Source organism: Curcuma longa, chromosome 17 (assembly GCF_044706935.1).
Source record: "Curcuma longa cultivar G26 ecotype Majalengka, Jawa Barat chromosome 17, ITB_CL_G26_1.1, whole genome shotgun sequence".
Lineage (NCBI taxonomy): Eukaryota > Viridiplantae > Streptophyta > Magnoliopsida > Zingiberales > Zingiberaceae > Curcuma > Curcuma longa.
The window spans coordinates 5,787,703-5,806,905 of NC_133877.1; the positions used below are offsets into that span (position 1 = coordinate 5,787,703).

General features: G+C 37.8%; 3 protein-coding genes across 3 annotated transcripts; 1 reads left to right on the forward strand and 2 right to left on the reverse strand.

Moving 5' to 3' along the window:
- Positions 1 to 2,674: 2,674 nt before the first annotated feature.
- LOC141848638 (PRA1 family protein E-like) lies at positions 2,675 to 3,665 on the forward strand. Its single transcript, XM_074736687.1, has one exon. The coding sequence runs from the start codon at positions 2,734 to 2,736 to the stop codon at positions 3,328 to 3,330; it is 597 nt and encodes a 198-aa protein (XP_074592788.1). The 5' UTR covers positions 2,675 to 2,733; the 3' UTR covers positions 3,331 to 3,665.
- Positions 3,666 to 5,729: 2,064 nt separating this feature from the next.
- LOC141848637 (uncharacterized) lies at positions 5,730 to 11,642 on the reverse strand. Its single transcript, XM_074736686.1, has 10 exons — positions 11,391 to 11,642; positions 11,218 to 11,296; positions 11,033 to 11,127; positions 9,611 to 9,715; positions 9,448 to 9,527; positions 8,558 to 8,648; positions 8,374 to 8,481; positions 6,695 to 6,781; positions 6,270 to 6,338; positions 5,730 to 6,182 (listed from the first exon to the last, which is right to left on the reverse strand). The coding sequence occupies exons 1-10, from the start codon at positions 11,628 to 11,630 to the stop codon at positions 6,054 to 6,056; spliced, it is 1,083 nt and encodes a 360-aa protein (XP_074592787.1). The 5' UTR covers positions 11,631 to 11,642; the 3' UTR covers positions 5,730 to 6,053.
- Positions 11,643 to 12,952: 1,310 nt separating this feature from the next.
- On the reverse strand, positions 12,953 to 18,609 carry LOC141811588 (uncharacterized). The gene is made up of 7 exons (XM_074699608.1): positions 17,847 to 18,609; positions 16,805 to 17,044; positions 15,434 to 15,523; positions 14,732 to 14,881; positions 14,152 to 14,276; positions 13,484 to 13,613; positions 12,953 to 13,333 (listed from the first exon to the last, which is right to left on the reverse strand). The coding sequence occupies exons 1-7, from the start codon at positions 18,399 to 18,401 to the stop codon at positions 13,208 to 13,210; spliced, it is 1,416 nt and encodes a 471-aa protein (XP_074555709.1). The 5' UTR covers positions 18,402 to 18,609; the 3' UTR covers positions 12,953 to 13,207.
- Between the last annotated feature and the right edge of the window lie 594 nt (positions 18,610 to 19,203).

The following is a 19,203-nucleotide window of genomic DNA, read 5'->3' on the forward strand; positions in this document are numbered from 1 at the left end:
CACTACCCTATTAGACGCACTGGCTAGACGGTCGTATGTCCTGGTCCAAGACCACTCTGTCCTATGCTGGGAAGGCACAGCTGATATCCTTGAGTCCTACAGGGAGTGGAGTGTTACTGGATGTCTACGTTGCCCATCCCCAGTGGAGTCACGGATCACATTCATGACATTTGTAGATCATTCATGTGGACCACACAACATCCACTAATCGCATGGACTAAGCTGTGTTGACCAAGGAGTGAAGGTGGTCTTGGCCTAAAGGACTTACGAGCCTGGAACTTACCCTTGTTGGCTAAGGTCTTGTGGCACATTTAGGACAAGTCGGATCCACTATGGATCCGATGGATACATCACACCTCCTACAGCAGGTGGGACTCTGGGAGTGGATAGCTAGGCATGGAGATTCGTCACTCATTAAGCAGTTGCTACACATTAGGGGCAGCATCCTAGCTGCTGCTAGCAGTCCTGTGGCGGTCGGGCAGCTCCTAGCCTCTTAGTTTCAGCAGCGCCAGGGAGGCGTTCGACGGGCATATGATCGCTTCAGAGACGTTAGACCCTGACAGCCATGGGCACGGACGGTTTGACATTGATTCATTCAGCCGAGTCATGCCTTCACACTGTGACTACTTGCTCAAGGGAGACTACTAGTCTGGTTATACAGGACTATTTGCCAGAGCGATGCTGCTCATTTTGTCGACATGAGGAGGAGACACTAGAGCACGTATTTTTTTTGATGTGGCACCACCAGCCAACTATGGGGATGGATACGAGCATGGTTGCAGATGATGTCGGAGATGATTACGTACCAAAGTACGTTGAGAACCTTCGACGGCAGTACAAGAGGACCTCCATTGTGATGACGACACAACACATTGCTTTGCCAACATTGGTACATCACATATGGAGTGTGAGGAACTACAGCATGCACGAGACGAGGAGGCGCTCCTTCGAAGAGTACAGACGCATGTTTACAGGGCGCTTAACATCTATACAAATTGTGAGTCGCGATAGGAGTAGCACACATGGGAGCATGTTGTTTCACATTCACGCATACATACATTGAGAGTAGCTCTGTACTATACATGGGCACACATTCATGAGTGACTATCATCATGTATTCTTACTTGCATATGCATTCATACATACTTGCATTTGTACATGACATACACAACATACATACTTACATATGCTTTCATACATACTTGCATTTGTAAAAAAAAAATAAGTTTTGTGGTGAATGGATCTACCTTCGATCATCTAGTCTGCAGCAAACGGCTCGCGGTAAAGATGTCCAAATCGGTTGATGGTTGAGACTTTGTCTAAAAGCCTTTGGAGGGTGAATAGGTCTACCATAATGACATATCTAGTTCACAGCAAACGGCTCGCGGTAAAGACACTCAAATCTGTTGATGTATGAGGCTTTGTCCAAAAGCCTATGAGGATGAATAGGCCTACCAGATTGGCCTATCTAGTCTGTAACAAACGGTTGCGGTAAAGACACGCCAAATCCGTTGATAGTTAGCCACTTGCTAAAAGTGTGTAGGTCGTTGAGGCTGGGGGAGGGTGAGTGATGCTGACAGTTGAGGAGGCGGCCAGGACAGGACCATCGTTGATCTTGGGCATCTGATGAGCAAGGTGGCTGGAGGAGATGGCGGACGGAGTTTAGGAGGTTGGTGACTTGTGATGTTGTCGATGCAGTGGATCTGAGGCTCTGGCCAACCTTGGCGGTTGGCGGAGCTGGCGATCCTGCGAGGGTGGAGTATGACAGATAACAACAGGACCTCGGTTGCGACACTTGCGATTCAGGCGAAGCCAAGTGGGCTGGAGGGGCTAGCGACCGAGCGAGGGCGGGATGATCATGACGGACGACGACGGGACCTTAGCCGAGGTACGTGCCAGTTTCGAGAGACTGCTGTAGGTGATGACTCTGGCAGGCGTGGATTGGATGACATGGCGATGATGTGGACTTGCGCATGTATACATGATAGAGTGAGAGGCATTATGATAGTGATGGTATTCATGTTGGCACATGTATAGTATACCTTTGACACTTACTCAGATCTAACAATTCGTCGAACATGACATGAGCCCGAGTCATCGATGCTTTTGTAGCCTTGTGCATTTTCCTATGATAGTGATATATTTACCCTTCATCAAACAAAATGGAGATGGTTGTGGTCGGACTCATGCCTCCCATCATGCTATCAGAGGGAGAGGAAGGTTGTGGAGATTGCAAGCATGAGAGATCCAAGAATGATGCTTCAATTCGTTGTCCTTTTTCACCGCTAGCTTCCGGAGATCACTCCCCCTCTGGATTGAAGTGAGAGGAGAGGAGACCAAGGGATGTATGATTTTCAAGCTACAGAATAGGTGAAGGTGATGTTGCTTCATCACTCCTTTATCACCGTAGCTTTTTTTTTTTGTATTTTTTCCCACGGACAATATCAATTTGATAGTTTTCTTATCGCATAGAGATAACTTTTTCTCCGCTAAGATCTTTCCTCCCTTTGATTGAAATGTTGATCCTGAAAGTGAAAGGAGAGGAGGAGTCCGAAAAAAAAAACACCATCATAAATAAATAAATAAAAATTAAAGATTAAAAGTGGCGGAGATAATTGTGAAAATTAAGTAATAAATTGTTGGCCTACGGGATTTGACGAAACAAGCACACACTTCGGCCGTAGAAAACGAGGGCTGCGTTTCAGATCTAGCTCTAGGGTTTTCGATCGGTCGATGTCATCGGCATCTCGTTATTCGGAGGGCTATGGCGCCATCCCCTCGCGCCCGTCGTCGGCCGTAGCGCCTTCGTCGTCCCGCGCCGTGGAGATGTTCTCCCGAGCCAAGGAGCATGGCCGCGCGATGATGGCCACTCGCCGTCCGTGGCGCGACCTAGCCGATCCCGCCGCCTTCTCGCGCCCCTACGGATACCGCGACGCGATGGCCCGGACGCGCCGCAACCTCGCTTACTTTCGCGTCAACTACGCCCTTGTCGCCCTCGTCGTCCTTTTCTGCAGTCTCCTCTGGCACCCCGTGTCTATGATCGTTTTTCTGGTTGTCTTCGTCGGCTGGTTCTTCCTCTACTTCTTCCGTGACGAACCGGTGGTGTTCTTTGGCCGAACGCTGGACGACCGCCTCGTTCTGGCCGCGCTCTCCCTGGTCACCATTGTCGCCCTGGTGTTCACCCATGTCGGGTTGAATGTGCTGGTGGCGCTGATTGTGGCCGCCGTTCTGATTGGGCTCCACGCAGCATTCCGCATCACGGAGGATCAGTTTCTCGATGAGCAAGAAGTGGCCGATGGGGGCTTATTGTCGTTTGGCAGTGGCCGATGAGTCAGGCTTCTGGTCGGTTCTTATCAATCTCGATTCTCTACGGCAAAGATGGATTTTTCTTCCATATGCTGTTGATGAAGTCTCCACTGGTTTTGAAGGATTCACGAACTGATTGCTGATTTGGATCGAACTGTGGAGGTTTTTTCTTTGCGTGCATCTTCACCTTCTGGTACAGAGATTTCTCATAACTATTCCTTTATGTTGTTTCTATGTGTTCATGTTTCTTTGCTGCACTTGGTTGATCTGGTTTACACTGGAATCATTCGATATAAATACCTGGCTTGAGAAGAATTTGTGAAATGGTTGTGAAATCCATCAGAAGGTTGAGTTTTCAAGTGTATGTTCCTGTTTTTTCAAATATTTTCCCCTTCCATTGTTGTGCTTTTACTCCATAAATCAGATTCATGAATCATGGTTGTTTCAATATCAAGGAACATTTCTCTGTTACCTTTGACATTGTGCTGTAGATCCTTGCTAATTTGTTGCTTACATCCTCACATGATCATGTTCTGCAATGATCCAGTATGGTAAGGGTTGGGAGTGATCATTGGGGTTGGTAGCTTGGATAAAGTGACTGAACTATCTGCTAACTTGCTTTAAACGATTAAATGCTTTCAATAATGAGACACCCTTTGATGAAATTAGTTAGAAGTTGAGGAAAGGAAAGTATCTTTGAGTACTCAAACATTAGTTTGTTAGTTAGTACTTTCCTTTAGACAGTAAGGCATAGATCAAATAAAAAATAGAGGTACCTTGTAGATAGATACCTATGTTGATAATATATCAAAGGATAGAGGTATTCCTTTGCTATCTAATTTTTTAAGAAAAGGTATGAATATCATATTTGTACTTAATATTTCCCAATTTTACTAGAAATCTTAGAATGTTGTTACAAGTAGATTTGTTGGATTGGTTTCGTTAATAGACAATGAACTCTTGCTTTGAAGCCGTTTATGGTGATGACTGAACAATTCACGATCTTTGTTGTCTATTTTTGATGAACCAACATGGATGGATAGACACAGCAGAATCTGTTAAGCACCTTTAAGATTTCTTCCTATGCAAAGAGTTCCCAATGATAAATTTGCTTGCAAATAAATGTGCTCGGATTTGAAGAATTCTAGGATGGGTGACCCCCTTGGAAGCTTTTCATTTGGACAAAATTGTGAGGTCGATAGTATAGGAAGTGAATCAAAGTGGATGTTGATACGCACACGATGTGTTACACGGTCCTTAGACTGTTGATTCATTCAAAGATTTCAAGATGTAGATTGGTAGGATTCACCAAAATTATTGGTGATATTTACCATAATACAATACAAAAAAATGCTAAACATGAGAACTTGATCCTTATTCTGTAACTAACATATAAGTTCATACTTGAATGACTTTTATTTTGCTTAGCTGAAAGCTGCCTCAGCCTCTTTGGGTTTGTTTGGATTTTCAAACTGAATTTCATATGAAAAATTATATTCCATTTAAAATAAATTCTTATGAATTGAAAATGTTACTATTGTTTTTCTAAGCAATGCGGTTGAATTCACTTTTGTACTGGAAGGTCAAGGACTGGATCAAAGGTCGTGCAAATTAAAAGTAGCCTTGCAAACGTATACAAAGAATTCATTTGGCAATTGTATTTGTAGTTTTTGACGTTATTGATGAAATTGTACTTACAAAGCTTAAATGGTACGCAATATCCAAGAATAATTGTACTTATTGATGAGATACGTATGCGTTTGTACGAGTTCAATGCCTATTCAGATTGGACTCAGATTAAAACAAGTGAACAAATATTGAACAGAATGAATCAAATATAGAATCGAACCTCATGTGCTCCCTTGCACGGCATGCTGCTATGTAATCCGTCGTCTCGCGCTTAATACTTAGATGCAACTTCGCGCTTATGTAAAAGTTACAATTACTATGGTAAAGGTTTTGTTACACAATTGCTAAGACATCCTAAAGGAGAGGAATTTCGGGCCACTTTCATTTAGTTGTTATGCCTCTATATGTTTTCCCCTTGATAATCTTGTTCATATGCAAAATTTTATTTCATTCCCAACTTTCAAGCCTCCTTCAAAATGTTTTCAATACATTTTATCATTATTATTATTTTACCTTTTATGTTTTGGGTGGGTTATCAAAACACTCTCCTAATATTACTATTATTATTTTATTACTGTTATTTTACACCTTCGCACTGTTATAAACATTGTCAAATCATCTCTACGTCATTAACTAAAAGGTGGTGAATCAAAACAAGTTGCAACAATAGCAAAACCACAAATGGCATTTTGACAACACTAATCAAAAATATATAAAGTATTTTAAAAAGACAATGAAATAAAAGTTTAAGGAAAATAAAATGTTCTCAATACGTTTAGTTATCTCCATCCTAATTATGAGAAGAAAGGGGGCACCTTACCAGATATTTAAAAAGTTTGATGGACAAAGTAATCTTCGAGATGATTTGGAAAATTTCTCGCTTGAACAAGTGATCTAAACTGAGGAGAACCACACAAAAGCTTATGATGCATTGTCAGATAAACTTACGATAGAAGACATTGGTGTAGGACCTGTACAATCAGCGTCACATTTTGCACATGATTTGATATATTTCCGCACACGACAGTGGTTGACTTGAACGATTTGACCTTGAGCATTTTCTTGGTAAGGATGCCTTCAGTGGAATAAAATGATTTGACCCGCGAGAGGGAGAATGATCATAAGTCCTGCTTGCTCTTTGTTCTTTTCATCTTTGCTTTGAATCTGGATTTAGTCATAAGCGTCTGCAGTGTGTTTGCAAAATTACCAATTGCCATCAAAACAAGCAATATTCCACAAACGATGACCTGGAAAAGGAAATCGAAGTAAACAATTGAACGATACGATTATAAGGTGCATTTGATCGAAGAAACAAGCTCGCACAGAGCTCTTGCCTGCCACTCCTGGGTCACACCAACAATAGCTGTACGTAGTAGTAACAAGCCAATAAATGCTTCAAATCCCTGGAGCAAAGAAGTTGGTAATAGGGCAACATTAGATAATCGAGAGTTTCTAACTAAGTGATTGCGCAAGAAAGGAGATCATTGTGTGAATTGCAAATTGACTTGTCATTTCCAAATTTATTAGGTTCGTGTTACATGAATCTTCATAACCCACATTTGCTAAAATTTTCACTAGACATGAACCATATAAGTGTGTGAATTTGATGTTAAAAATGAAATGTTCTTCCATCTAACTTCTAATTTAGATGTACAAATTTAACTTTAAGATCCCATTTTGCATCTTTTCCTTTCATTGGAATGCAAAGATATGTAGCATGAAAAGAATTGTAGAGGGTTTTTTTTTCCTAGTGTCTTACCTGCAAAATGAAAAGAATGGGGCACAACAGCAGCAGTTGACCTTCGACACCAGCAGTTTCTCCCCATACGACATCCATTCTTTTTGCCTGTGAATGAATGAAAGCAATACAGAGACCAAAATATATGTATATATAGAAATAGTAATTGACAAGTATAGTGCATGAAAAGGATGAAGAAATCATTCTACGTTGTCAAATAATCAGACTAGTGTGCGTCAAGCACATAAACCAAGGATGCAATTGCATGACATCAAAGACTTGCTCTAACACTGTTCAGAGTTGCGGGTAACATACGGATGATTTTAAAGAAAAGGACATCTTTTAGGCCTAACATTTAATTGGTCACTCATTAAGCACTAAGTTTAACCAATGAGTGCTAAATTTTGATGATAACAGAATAGAATAGGATTAATGGTTTCATTAAGCAATTGTGCAACATGGTTGCATCTATAAGCAACATGCAAAGATCAATTGAATCAAGATCGAACCAAAGAAAATAGAAGAAATATAAAATTGGAGTAAGGTTTCAAACTTTTAGTTTTAGAATAGCAACCAAATGTTATTTGCTTGAGAGTAGGTTCTAATCCTATCATTTAGCTTATGGAAAAACACCTTAGACAAAGACCTTGGGGCATTACCAAATGATCATTATCTTCAAGGCAAAATTGAGATTGACAGAAAAAGGGTTTAAAAATACATGATATCATGTGTCAACAGAATAGAATGCCAACCACACAGTAGACAATAATACTAATAATTAATTGAAAAATGATACACTACATGAAAAATGTAACATGAAACTCAACATGACACACTCAACTGTATGGATGTGGGCCTCACTGCATGGATGTGGAACCCACTGCATGGAGTGTGTCATGTTGAGTTTCATGCTACATTTTTCATGTAATGTATCATTGCTCTAATTAATTGTCCATGCCGACTTTATGCCACACCTTTTTTCTCCTTGGTTGCTCCAAGTTCCAGTTGCTTCCGGTCTCTAGTATAAACAATCAAACCTGCCCCAATAGAAGTTACTAATGCACTGGTACTTGTTCCAAGTCTTGTAGCCATGTTTTCTTCATTTCGAAGTTATTGTAGAATATCAAAAAGCTATCACTAATTCCTGAGTGTTCAATCCCTCTATAATTCATGGTGCGTTAATCTAATGGTCAAGTACCTCAGATCAATCAAGATGTGTGGAAAGAGCTGATAAGCATTTCTCACACTTCCTCTTGCTATTTTTCCATTTGCCCTTTTTGTTGATTGATTTTGTGGTTGGGTGGTGCTAAGCATGTGCATTGTGTGTTTGTGTCTCAACATGGACTTAGATTGCTTTTTTTTATTTCTCATGATTGACAACAAGAAGATTTCCATATGATTTAGGATGCAAGCTAAGCTGGCCTTCTAGAACAAAGCACTAGAGGTAGCAATAGGGATCCCATAAAGGACTAAGCTAAAGTTGAATCACAATAAAAACATAATAACTAATTTTCCATGCCTACTCTATCCCAACAGCTCTTTTCTCCTTAGTTGTTCAAAGTTCCACCTTAAATGATTCATAGTAAACCTGAAACTATTGGTCATTTGACTCAGGTATGCAAACTAAAGAATGTCATTCAATAAGTCAAGTATTTGAATTTAATTCTCAGAATTTATGAAATAAGAGAAGAGTTAGCCACCTTGCCCAATGCAATGCGAGTATATAACCTTTGTCGTTGATATCTGTTCTGTAAAAGCATGGCGACCCCTTGCATCATAGCCCACACCAGGAATAGTTGTACTCCTCTCTGAAAAAAACCTATCTGTGTTTATTCAAAGAACACTTTCCTTATCAATTATTATTGAGAAGATTTATGCTTGTACCTGCTTATAAGCACAATCAGGCTGTTTCTTTATTTCCCATGTGAGACTAATAATAGCCATCAACATGGCACAATAATGATGGTATATCCACCTGCACAAGCATCAAATGAATAAACATTTGATTTCACTAGCAAAGTATTGTATAAATGTTAGAAGTGTATTATGTGCGGTTGAAACATATACAGAAATATATCATACATGGGAAAGAAGGAAAATTTGTGGAGGACAAATGAAGTTGAATATTTTGAGTTAGAAGAGGGTGGGTGTATTTAAACACTATCTCATGTTTATGTACGGATTGTGGAGAGACATTTTACATGACCTGGTCCAGATGATTGTCTTCATGGGTGGATAATACAGGGGCCTTTTCTATCCATCCCCTTACACATGATTGTCTCATCAACATATCATCTTCTGAACTTATCTACCAATTAAGGTGGTTAGTAGAAGCCTAGTTAATTCTTATGTGTTGCAGACAACATGCTGGATTGCTCTAGCAATGGTACCTATGATCCTTCTCTAATATCTAGGAGACAGCACACTGGTTAAGCCAGCATCAGTCACCTTCAATATCCCTTGCACTGTTGATTAGTTAAAGTATTCACCGAAATTAAGACAAAATAAACAACATTAGTCTGATCTTTTAAGAAACCAGAAACAATTGCCTAAACAAATTGTCATATTTATTTGTATGAAAGAGAATAATATGTTTAGAAAGGATGCACTCTCTTGTTTGACCAGAATAAACAGTGACCTGAACAACTTTTAATTATTTCAAATTTATGAAAATATAACTAAGCAATTAACCTAAGCTAAATCTGCAAATATTTGTCTGCTTTTCTTTATTCTGAATTAAGAGGAACAAAACCATAGACAATAATTTTTTTTACCATGGACGAATATCACTTCCATTTACTCTCAATATGTTCTCCCGCAAGGCTAAAGTTGTGTAGAGATATAAGAGCCAAGCCTGAAAGCACATGCATAAACTATATAATCAGAATATCTTTGCTCTTGACTCCACTTTAATTGCCAGTTACAATATTCAGATACCTGGTATAGCTGGACAGGCAGTGGTGGCAAGCATCCATCCCAAACCCAAGATCGCAAAAAAAGCAGAGTAGATGGAAATACAAGAAATAAGAAGGCAGTTCTGTCCTGGCACAAAGAAAATTAAATCTATCATCTCATGTCCTGCAATTGTTACAGTGAAGTAGCTAAACAGATAGTAGGTGCAACAAATTTCTTCTTTTCCATTTCCTTAACTCTTAAAAAATAAGCATAACTGTCTTGGTCCATGAAGCTAGATTATGGACTTTGAGGAGAAGATGAATTGATGAGTAAGAAGTGAAAACTTTCAACTGTTCACCATGTCTCCAGCGACAACACATTATAGGGAGAATTAACATATTTGATCAAGGTCTAGAAAATCCTTAATTCTGCCAACATTCTCAAATTCCCAATCTTATTTCCTTAATTTTCTTACATGCTGAGGAGTTTAAAGTTTAAACGAGAAGTCAGTCTAAAAAAAAGACCAAAAGCAAGAAATTGAACTTTTTTTTAAAGTCATTTGACTTCTCAACTAATCCAATCTACTTCTCACTCAGTGGTCAGCAATGACTATCAAATAGAATTAAGATAGATCAGTACTACATAAATTTAGTTGAGAGGGAAATAGTGTATTGTATTCAATGAGTGAAAATTACAGCATAAATATAAACAGACAAAAGATTCACATAACTCCCTATAAGACTATAACTAAATATCTCATGTGGGACTAAATCCATAACTGATATAACTATAACCCTCCTAAAGTTACTCTTCACTTCAAAATGGCAAGGCCACCAGAGAGTTAAAACCTTGTATAAACACATTATTATACATAGGAATGAACCAAAGCACCATCAACAAATTTGCATTTTTTAAATAATGAAAAAACAATATATACCATAAAGGATTGAATATAAATACTGTATGTGTTTTCGTGGCACAAGCATGAAAGTGCAAACTCAATAAAGCATAGACAATTATGGTCATTATTGTAGATCTATGAGAGCATATATCCAGTTGATGAGCATAAAATAGATACGAGAATATGAGTTCAATCATATACACCGAGTTGATTAGCAATTTAACATACAATCTTAATAGCAGTGTGGTAAAGGCTCATTGTACCCGTTAGTTAGACGCGCAAGGAAGAAATATTTCATTTTAGTGATTAAGTTAGCTGTTTTTTTTCATAATTTTCCTGGAATGAGCACCTTAATGTTGGGAAAGGCACAGAGGGGAATGTTTAGCCCCTCCAACAACATAGGACCTCAGCACCTTAAAATTTCTAGTACGTTTAAAAATACTGATCTCCAGAAAGGTTAAACCGAAATAACAGTCTGACTAATATGATGAAATTCCCACAACTTGATGAAGACAACTCGGCAAGCCATTACTGGCACAGTTAAGTATAAAATAAGAGCATACCCTATAGCTGTTATACTCCTCCTTCACTTTCAACTGTACATCCTTTCTTGTTGCTCGTACATTGAGAGGGCCAAGAAAACTCCTCAAGAACCGACCTGAATGCACAAACAATAGAGCCAAAAACTCTCCTTGTTTAATTTACATTACAAGAATCTAAAAGCGGCATCTTTTCATCCATAATTCACCATGAGTTTTGCTGGGAAGTAGCGATGCGATGTCGCCATCGTCGATAAGACATCTTATCCTATACAACTCTTCATCGACCTATAACACAAGGAAATTTCAATCGATCCGAGATTCGAACTCGGCCAGCCAAATCGAGATCGACTGGAGACAAAATAGCATAGAATCGTCCAACCTTCTCGGCGATCTTAGGATCGATGCTTCCGCCGCCTCTAGAACCGCCCTTCTTCTGGGTGGCGGAGTCGAGCGACGACCGGATTCTCCGAAGGTCGGATTCGAGGGCCAGGGTGCGCCGGCGCAGGGATTGCTCCTCGTTCTCGGTCCTGCAAATGAGGACGGCGGCAGCGTCCTGGAGTTCTCGGGCTGCCTCTGCCAGCCGCGCCGCCTCCTCCACGAGTGCGTTGTGATCCACCATCCTCCTCGATTCCTCCGCGTTTCCTTGGCGAGATAAATACAGTCAGCTTCCGATATTTCTTCAAATAAATTAGAAACTTAAATTCTTTCCAGAATAACATTTAATTAAAAAATAACTTGCATTATAAAAGTACTAAATATTATTTTTTAAAAAATGATGTAAGATTATTATAAACAAATTTACCAGCTAATTTGTAGATTAAACTTTAAATTTGGCAGTGTTTTCAAACAAATTATTGGGGAATAATAATATTTTAGGATAAACATTAATGTTAATTCCTTTCAAAAATAATATTCAACTTCAGAATAATATTTTATGTCAAAGTTCCTTTCAATAGTATAAAATTAATAATTCATTAAAAGAACATTTAATACAATTAAATAATATCATTATGATTACAAGAATATTAAATTCATTAATCTACTCGATAAACTACATTGTTTATTTATTATGAAAATCATAAAACCATGTACTGATTATTAACAATTTTGATTTTTAAGATACCTAAAAGTTAAAAGGTCGAGATCGATAAAATTGACAAGGTCACAGTTCGCCCATGCACTGCTCCTTTCAATGACTCATTTTAGAAGATGTTGATATGTGAAAATGATTAGACATGGAAAGGTATCTTGTGATAAACTACTTACAAACTTACTTTAACATCTCATTATTATCGAGAAATTAACGATATTAAATGTCCTTATATAACACATTAGCCTTAAGGTTATTTACTATTTTAAAATGGAATACGATAAAAAAAAATTCTCAGCTAACAATGTTATACAAATTCTATATACCGAGTCATCATTGAATACCTAAGAGGGACTAAGGACATCCACAATCATACTAAATATTTTTTTCATATATTTATAATCCTACATCATCCACATATTTTATCAAATATCCACATCATCAATCAAATATTTTATTTCTTAAATATCTCAACTTTAATAATGAAATATATCACAAACTAAACATCCTGCTCTTATTTTTATTTTTTAAAATTTTTTATATTATAATAATTAAAAATCTTCGGGCAAAAGATTTCTAAAGATATTTCTTCAAATATCTCCATCAAATACTCCTGTTGGAGATGCCAACACGAGCATTAGGCGCTCTTCGGTGGCCAGAAACTTAATTAGGTGTACGCATCATAAATGAAGATTGGAGCACCACTCGACCTGTGATAAAGCATAATTAATAGAATGCAATCTTTGGTAGCATTGAAGAGGAAGTTTGCAGGAAGATGAGGAACTAAATGATACAAATTAAACTTGTCGTATAAGAGAGCAATCGTCGAGCACTTTTACGAAAGTAGGAGCTGGAATAAGTTTTCATCTTGTCGCTGTGTAGATAGCCAAGAGTCTTTGCACAATATGTTAGACACAGAGGGCTACAAAAAAAGGACTCAAGCCTTAAGGACAGCGGATTTTTTGCACTGCCAGTTAGTTTTTTTTACAGTTTCATAAAAGATCGCACAATGAATTCCTCTGTGCACTGGAACAGAATATCTTCCAAATGCATCTCTGTCAGTGGCTGTATGTACATAATCAGTGTACAATTCATCTGAAGAGAGATCAGAATTCAATACCGCTGTTCAACTGAACGGAGAAGGAAGACCTGCCGACAGAGCTTAGTGGGATTTCTGCTCTAATAACTACACCAGCATTTCCAGCATTTCCATTCCACTTGGATCTCCCAAGCTGCAAGTTTACGGGAAAATTGGTCAAAATGACCCTTGGCGACAAGTTGGTCAACATGCAATAAAGTCAATTTGGGAATGGAATGAGAAAACAACCACTGTATCTATTACCGAGTATTTTAGAACCACAAACCAAAACTACGGAACTTACAGCAACAGATGCGAAGGCAGATGGTTGCCTGGTAAGAGAATAACCACAGCTTAAATTAAGTCGCTCCTCTAGAGAATGTGTGAGCTCGGTTAGCAGCCCAGGATTGTTTCCACCAAAAGTTGGGCATACACTGTAAGTTAGAAAAGACTGAAAATGAATATGGGGGGAAATTTTCTCTATCAGCATTTTAGATAAAATGATAATCACATATATCAATTTCAACAAAAACTACAAGTAGTCACTCTGTCATGAAACAAAGAGAAAAAAGAATTTTGGTACATATAAGTAGACTTGAAGCAAGACAATCTTATCTTTCACTTTAGCATTGGTAATGAATGAGAACATCTCATTAAGGGCTTCTTAGATCTTGAACCAGATGTATTATTCAGCATATAAACACGGAATGAATAAAGGGTATTGTTTGGTATTGGCAATGGTCAAAAAACGATTATTAATACAAATTGGAAATCCATACATTAAATTTTTCAAGAACATTACATTTTAGGTCCAATGCATTAATAAGAACTGGAAATCCATTTGTATCATAATTGAAAGCTGGAAAACAGTGGGAAAAGACCAAAAGCATGCACTATATATGTACATTCTTACAAGACAAAAATAAACAAAACTAATGGGACGACCAAGTAGAATAGAAGCAATTTTAAAACCTGAATTGAATGGTTGGTCGTAGAATTAGACCAGATCTCTTCCAAGCTAAATCTTGTTCGAACCCAAGTGAAAAAGATTTGTCAGGCCATTGCACCATTGGTGTGATACAGGTTCCAGTTTTGTACTGTATCAAAACAAAATACATAAAACAAATCAAATTCTTTTAGCATAATAATTGTATATTGGTATTTCCTTACTATATGTACCATGAAGGACTTTACTACTAAGGTTCAGATGGATATTTCTGATTTAAATACAGCACCAAACTTATCTATATTGTTTCTATTCATATATTATCATTTACCTCCTTTCACTTGCTATATGATACAATATAGTGTATTATTATCAATCTTACTAGAAAAGACCAAACAGCAGAAGGGCAGATCAGGTTATGAAAAAGTCATCAAATGAAATGGATAGCACAACAAAAGCATAGGACTCTTTATATACTTTAGTAGCACCGAATACACAAAATAAAGGACATGTAGGTTGCTAAGCATACAAATTTTAAAGAAAGCAACAGTTTCTATATAGGAAATCTATGAAGAGTAACAATGAAGCTCGAATCATGAGGGTCACCTTGCAAGAGAAGCTGAGTCTTGTATCTCCTGGATATTGACTTTGAGCCTGAAGCAACCCGCCAAGAACAGGAAGAAAAGCACTGGTGGTCAGACCCTCCCCAGCCACATATGTCAGTTGCCCATTTGGGAATTGCAAATCCATGAACGTCTACAAACAGTGGCAAAAGAGGACATTAAACAATGTACATCCATAGTTCAACAGTGTGAATATCATTAGTCTGTTGATTAAAAGGGCAAAGAATAAAATATCTAAGACACACAAACATAAAGAGGGAGACATCTCCATGGATAAGGACAGAATTGCTAGGAATCAATCTTAAGTTATTAATACCACAAATACAGTAGTGTGGTTATTAGTACTTCGTGCACTTGATACAGTGAGGACATTAGTCAGAAAAAAATTTATGTGCCATATCAAGATCCATATGCACCAGTATGCACTCGCTAAACAAAATATTGGCATTAGTTATCATTGAGATAATTGCATGGTTTTTACTATTTATACAATTTTACTTGAACTTCCAAAGCTAGCACATCCATAATTAATTGGTTGGTTATTAAAATAATGCACTTGTAGAAGGAAATCAAAGTAGCATGGTTAAAAATATGCCAAGTAAGGAAAATAAGCTAGCAACAAAACACAGAAACTATCAAAAAATAAGAAAGGCTAAAAAGGTAGCATAGAGATGTACAAACTTACACAAGTAAATGGATATAGACAGATCATTGACATCATCAACCATCGCCTATGCTTTGACCATAGAGCTGGACAAAGGGAATGAAGTCCATTCTGTAGATATGGAAATATAAGTGTCTCGAACATAATGACGCATAAAAGGGTTGAGTTACAACAACAACCAAGTCTTATCCCACTAGCTAGGGTTGGCAAAAGGATTGAGCTACGGACAAAGAAATTCAAGAAATCTATGCTTTCATGGCTAAATATTACAAATTGCAACACTAATATGTGCACAATCCAAGACACAAAGAACCATAGGAAATTGGTATCTAATTAAGATAGACAATAACTCATAGAGAAGATTCAATTCAGAAGCAAACAAAAGATGTTTGAACCATATAGAGTTTAAAAGGATAAAGAAATGAATGAATTCAATCATTACATTCCCTGGTAATAACGTACCAATGTGCAAGTCAGATACTAGTAAATAATTCAAAAAGAAAAATATGTGATTAATTATATAAATCATACACAAAGTATCACCAAAGTTTCAATTTTATGCCTAAAAATTCAAATAAGGACACCAACTTACACAAATTGTTTGATCATATCTCTCTGATAATTTCACTTGACAGTGCTGAAGTGGCAGATGGAAAATTTCCAGACAACATTGTTAATCAAGAATCTAATTTTTTATTATTATTGATATATATCTATGAATCTAATATCTTGATATAACTAAGTGTAGCAAGATGATTTTATTGTTTATTATATGTCATTTCATTACTTATGCCAAATGAACAGAGCATATTTATCCTTTTTATCTTACTTTAAGACTAAGGAATAGTATATGTTCTCTTATCAATCATAGGCTCTTAGTTTTTAATTTCATAGTCCAAGAAACCAAATCTCCTTGATATGTACATTGTATATGACCCACCAAGCCATATGCCAAATAGGGGGATGACAATCACCCAGTCCTCTCTCTAATTTTTTGTCTGTTGGCATTAACAAAATATAGAAATAATTTAATCACAATTCTAACTTTCCAACATCAGGTGATTCCTACTCACTTTTTGTTGATCCAATTGATATTGGTTCCAACCAACTAATTTCTGAGATCTCCCCTAATTCCTGCTTTTGGCAAAGCCTAGCCTAACTTGGCCAATTTGGATTACAGAAAAGGTATTCTGAAATCATCCAACTGACTGATTTTTGGGATCTTCCCTTATTCTTGATTTTGTCCAAGCCTAGTCTAACTTGGCAAATCAGGACAGCAAAAATGATATTTTGATATCATGAAGTAAACCGCAACATTATAAAGCAAAGTCGGACCTGGCATGAATAATTTGCTGAAAGAAACTACTAAATTGAATTTGAAACAAGTTTTACCTTCCGATCATAACCATACCACAGCAAGTGCTGCTTTGATAGATGAACAGGTAAAAGAACTGTTGTATCCCGGACAAATAGTAGAGGTCCAAGCTGAATAAGAAAAGGAGGTGAGGTATCATTCCTAGAAGCAGAACCATTCCGTGATGCCTCCACTCTCCAAAGATCTCCCCTTGCCACCAATGAACTTTCAATTCCATTGGTCCTACTATTGTAAGTTGATGTAATATTAATGATCCCCTGCATGAAATGTAGCACACCATTATTATCATGTAAAATGCACATCTATTATGGCTGACTTAATAGAAGCAAAAGCTCTCTAGAATTCATATAAATATTACAAACTACTGAGCCATGAAAAAGTACAGAATAGAACTCATTCTCACGTTAATACAAATATATGAGAGCAGTACATAAAGTAAGGGAAAAAGATTCTGTTCAGGAAATAATCAAACCATATAAGAAATCAATAGAATAGTAAACAAAATTCAATAATCAAGTATTTTCTTAGTTAACGTTAAACACATAATTCAGCAAGAAATTGTTACTGTTGAGAATATAGATCAGGAAAAAATTGCAACTACTTCAATAATTTCATGTTTATAGTACATAGAATAAGTAACATTACACTGAAAGACAATTTTTTTCATGTGTTAATGCTGCAAGAACTATTAGATATCGATGAGAGAAAGTATGAGCAGTAAATATTTAAGAAGTAGAAGAACAATATCTTTACCTTCTCTAACCAAAGTCAGTAAAGATTTTCAGATTATAGATATGCAGGCGGAGTTTGATGACAATTGCAGAAGATGATTTACAGAGATATAATACCATTCTTAATTTGGTAAAGTTTATCTAACCTTTTACACAAGTACTAAAAAGCATGGAATCTTTTCTAAGATCAAATATACTATACAAAAGATGCCTGACATCCATTAGCTCACTCAGGTTACCAAACTATCAGATGCATTCACAATCAGGAACAACTATAAATAATAATAATAATAAATACAATAATGTTAAGAAGCCTCTTATTCCCCACCTGCGGCTTTTTGAAGCACCTAGAAGTACTCAAATCAAACTCAAGTCTCTCCTCGACTTCCGATTCATCAACTCCTCCCGCTGCTGCCAGCGGTTCCAAAAAACCCCGACTACCAAACTGCTCGGCAATAAAACCGATCTCGTTGGAACCAGAAGCAGAGGCACCGCTGTAGCGCATCTCCGTAGCCTCGTCCCTCCCCTTAGAACTCTCAAGATCCAACCTTAGCTGGGTCGCCCACCTCACATCCTCCTGATGCCAAAAGGGCACAGGAAGCTTCCGGAAGAACTGCTGTACGACGCCGTTGATACCGGCGCCCAACTCAGCGCCGGCCTGGCCGAGGCGGTTTCCGATGTCGAGGATGGCGGAGACGCCATCGGCGGCGACCGCGGAGGGGGACATTACAGGCTCGATTTTGTTGTGTGCCGGCCAGGAAAAGGCGGGAGGAGCGATATGGGACAGAAGGAGGCCATTGAAGCCCTGGGCGAGGCGATCCGCGAGGTCAAGGCCATGGCGCTGCACCTCCTCCCACGCCTCGAACGATCTCTCCACAGACATGGACTACGGTTTTCGATCCTTTGGCTCCCACGATTTCTCGTCGAGGAAGCGATCGGATTCGCGACGAGATTAGGGTTTGGAATGGGAAGGATCGTAGCAACGACGGAGTGAGGATGAGGTCGAACGACGGGGAAGGAACGCGGCTGCGCGGTCGGGAGATTAAAATAATCGACGACGAAGCCGCGATATTCGACGAGTGGCTGACTTGACCGTCAGACTTTGCAGGGGCATTTTTCATTTTGTCCCACTTTTTCTCCTCTTTTTACAAAACACCGAAGAATTTTATTGACCGTTTCCATTTTTATTTTTTTTAAAGCAAAAAATTCTTTCGAGAAGTTAAAAAATAAAAAATAATTATTTTATTTTTATAGATTTATCAAAGTGCACATTAAATTAAATTCTTTTTAAAAAAATCCGATACGTTCCTATCTGCACCATGATTGAAACAAAATAATATCTAGAATACTGCTAAAATGAACAATGACAAAGATTGAATAGTCATCCATCCAATGGCGCATGCTTATCCATTTAAATCGTTTGGTTTTCATTACATTCATCCGAAGACCATAATATACTAATATTATTTTGCGAGTACGACTGTACGAGTGAACAAAATTCCCACAAGTTTATCTACATGAGAAAAATATTATTATTCAGTCTCTTTCTTTCCTCCTGTTCCGATTAGATCCCGATGATGATGAAGATATCAGCCAATATTATATCACCTCAATCATCCTTCAGCTTTTTGAGTGCTGAGACTTGAAGATAAAAACTAAATAGAGAGTTAGGTGGATGTCAGGGA

Coding starts and splice junctions, on each gene's coding strand:
- LOC141848638 (XM_074736687.1), top strand. CDS start 2,734: ATGTCATCGGCATCTCGTTATTCGGAGGGCTATGGCGCCATCCCCTCG.
- LOC141848637 (XM_074736686.1), bottom strand. CDS start 11,630: ATGGTGGATCACAACGCACTCGTGGAGGAGGCGGCGCGGCTGGCAGAG. Junction 8,482..8,557: donor CTGATTGTGCTTATAAGCAG/GTACAAGCATAA, acceptor GGTTTTTTTCAG/AGAGGAGTACAACTATTCCT. Junction 6,782..8,373: donor CTCGCATTGCATTGGGCAAG/GTGGCTAACTCT, acceptor ATTCATTCACAG/GCAAAAAGAATGGATGTCGT.
- LOC141811588 (XM_074699608.1), bottom strand. CDS start 18,401: ATGTCTGTGGAGAGATCGTTCGAGGCGTGGGAGGAGGTGCAGCGCCAT. Junction 17,045..17,846: donor GGTGCTTCAAAAAGCCGCAG/GTGGGGAATAAG, acceptor CATTTCATGCAG/GGGATCATTAATATTACATC. Junction 13,334..13,483: donor CTGCCTTCGCATCTGTTGCT/GTAAGTTCCGTA, acceptor GTAAACTTGCAG/CTTGGGAGATCCAAGTGGAA.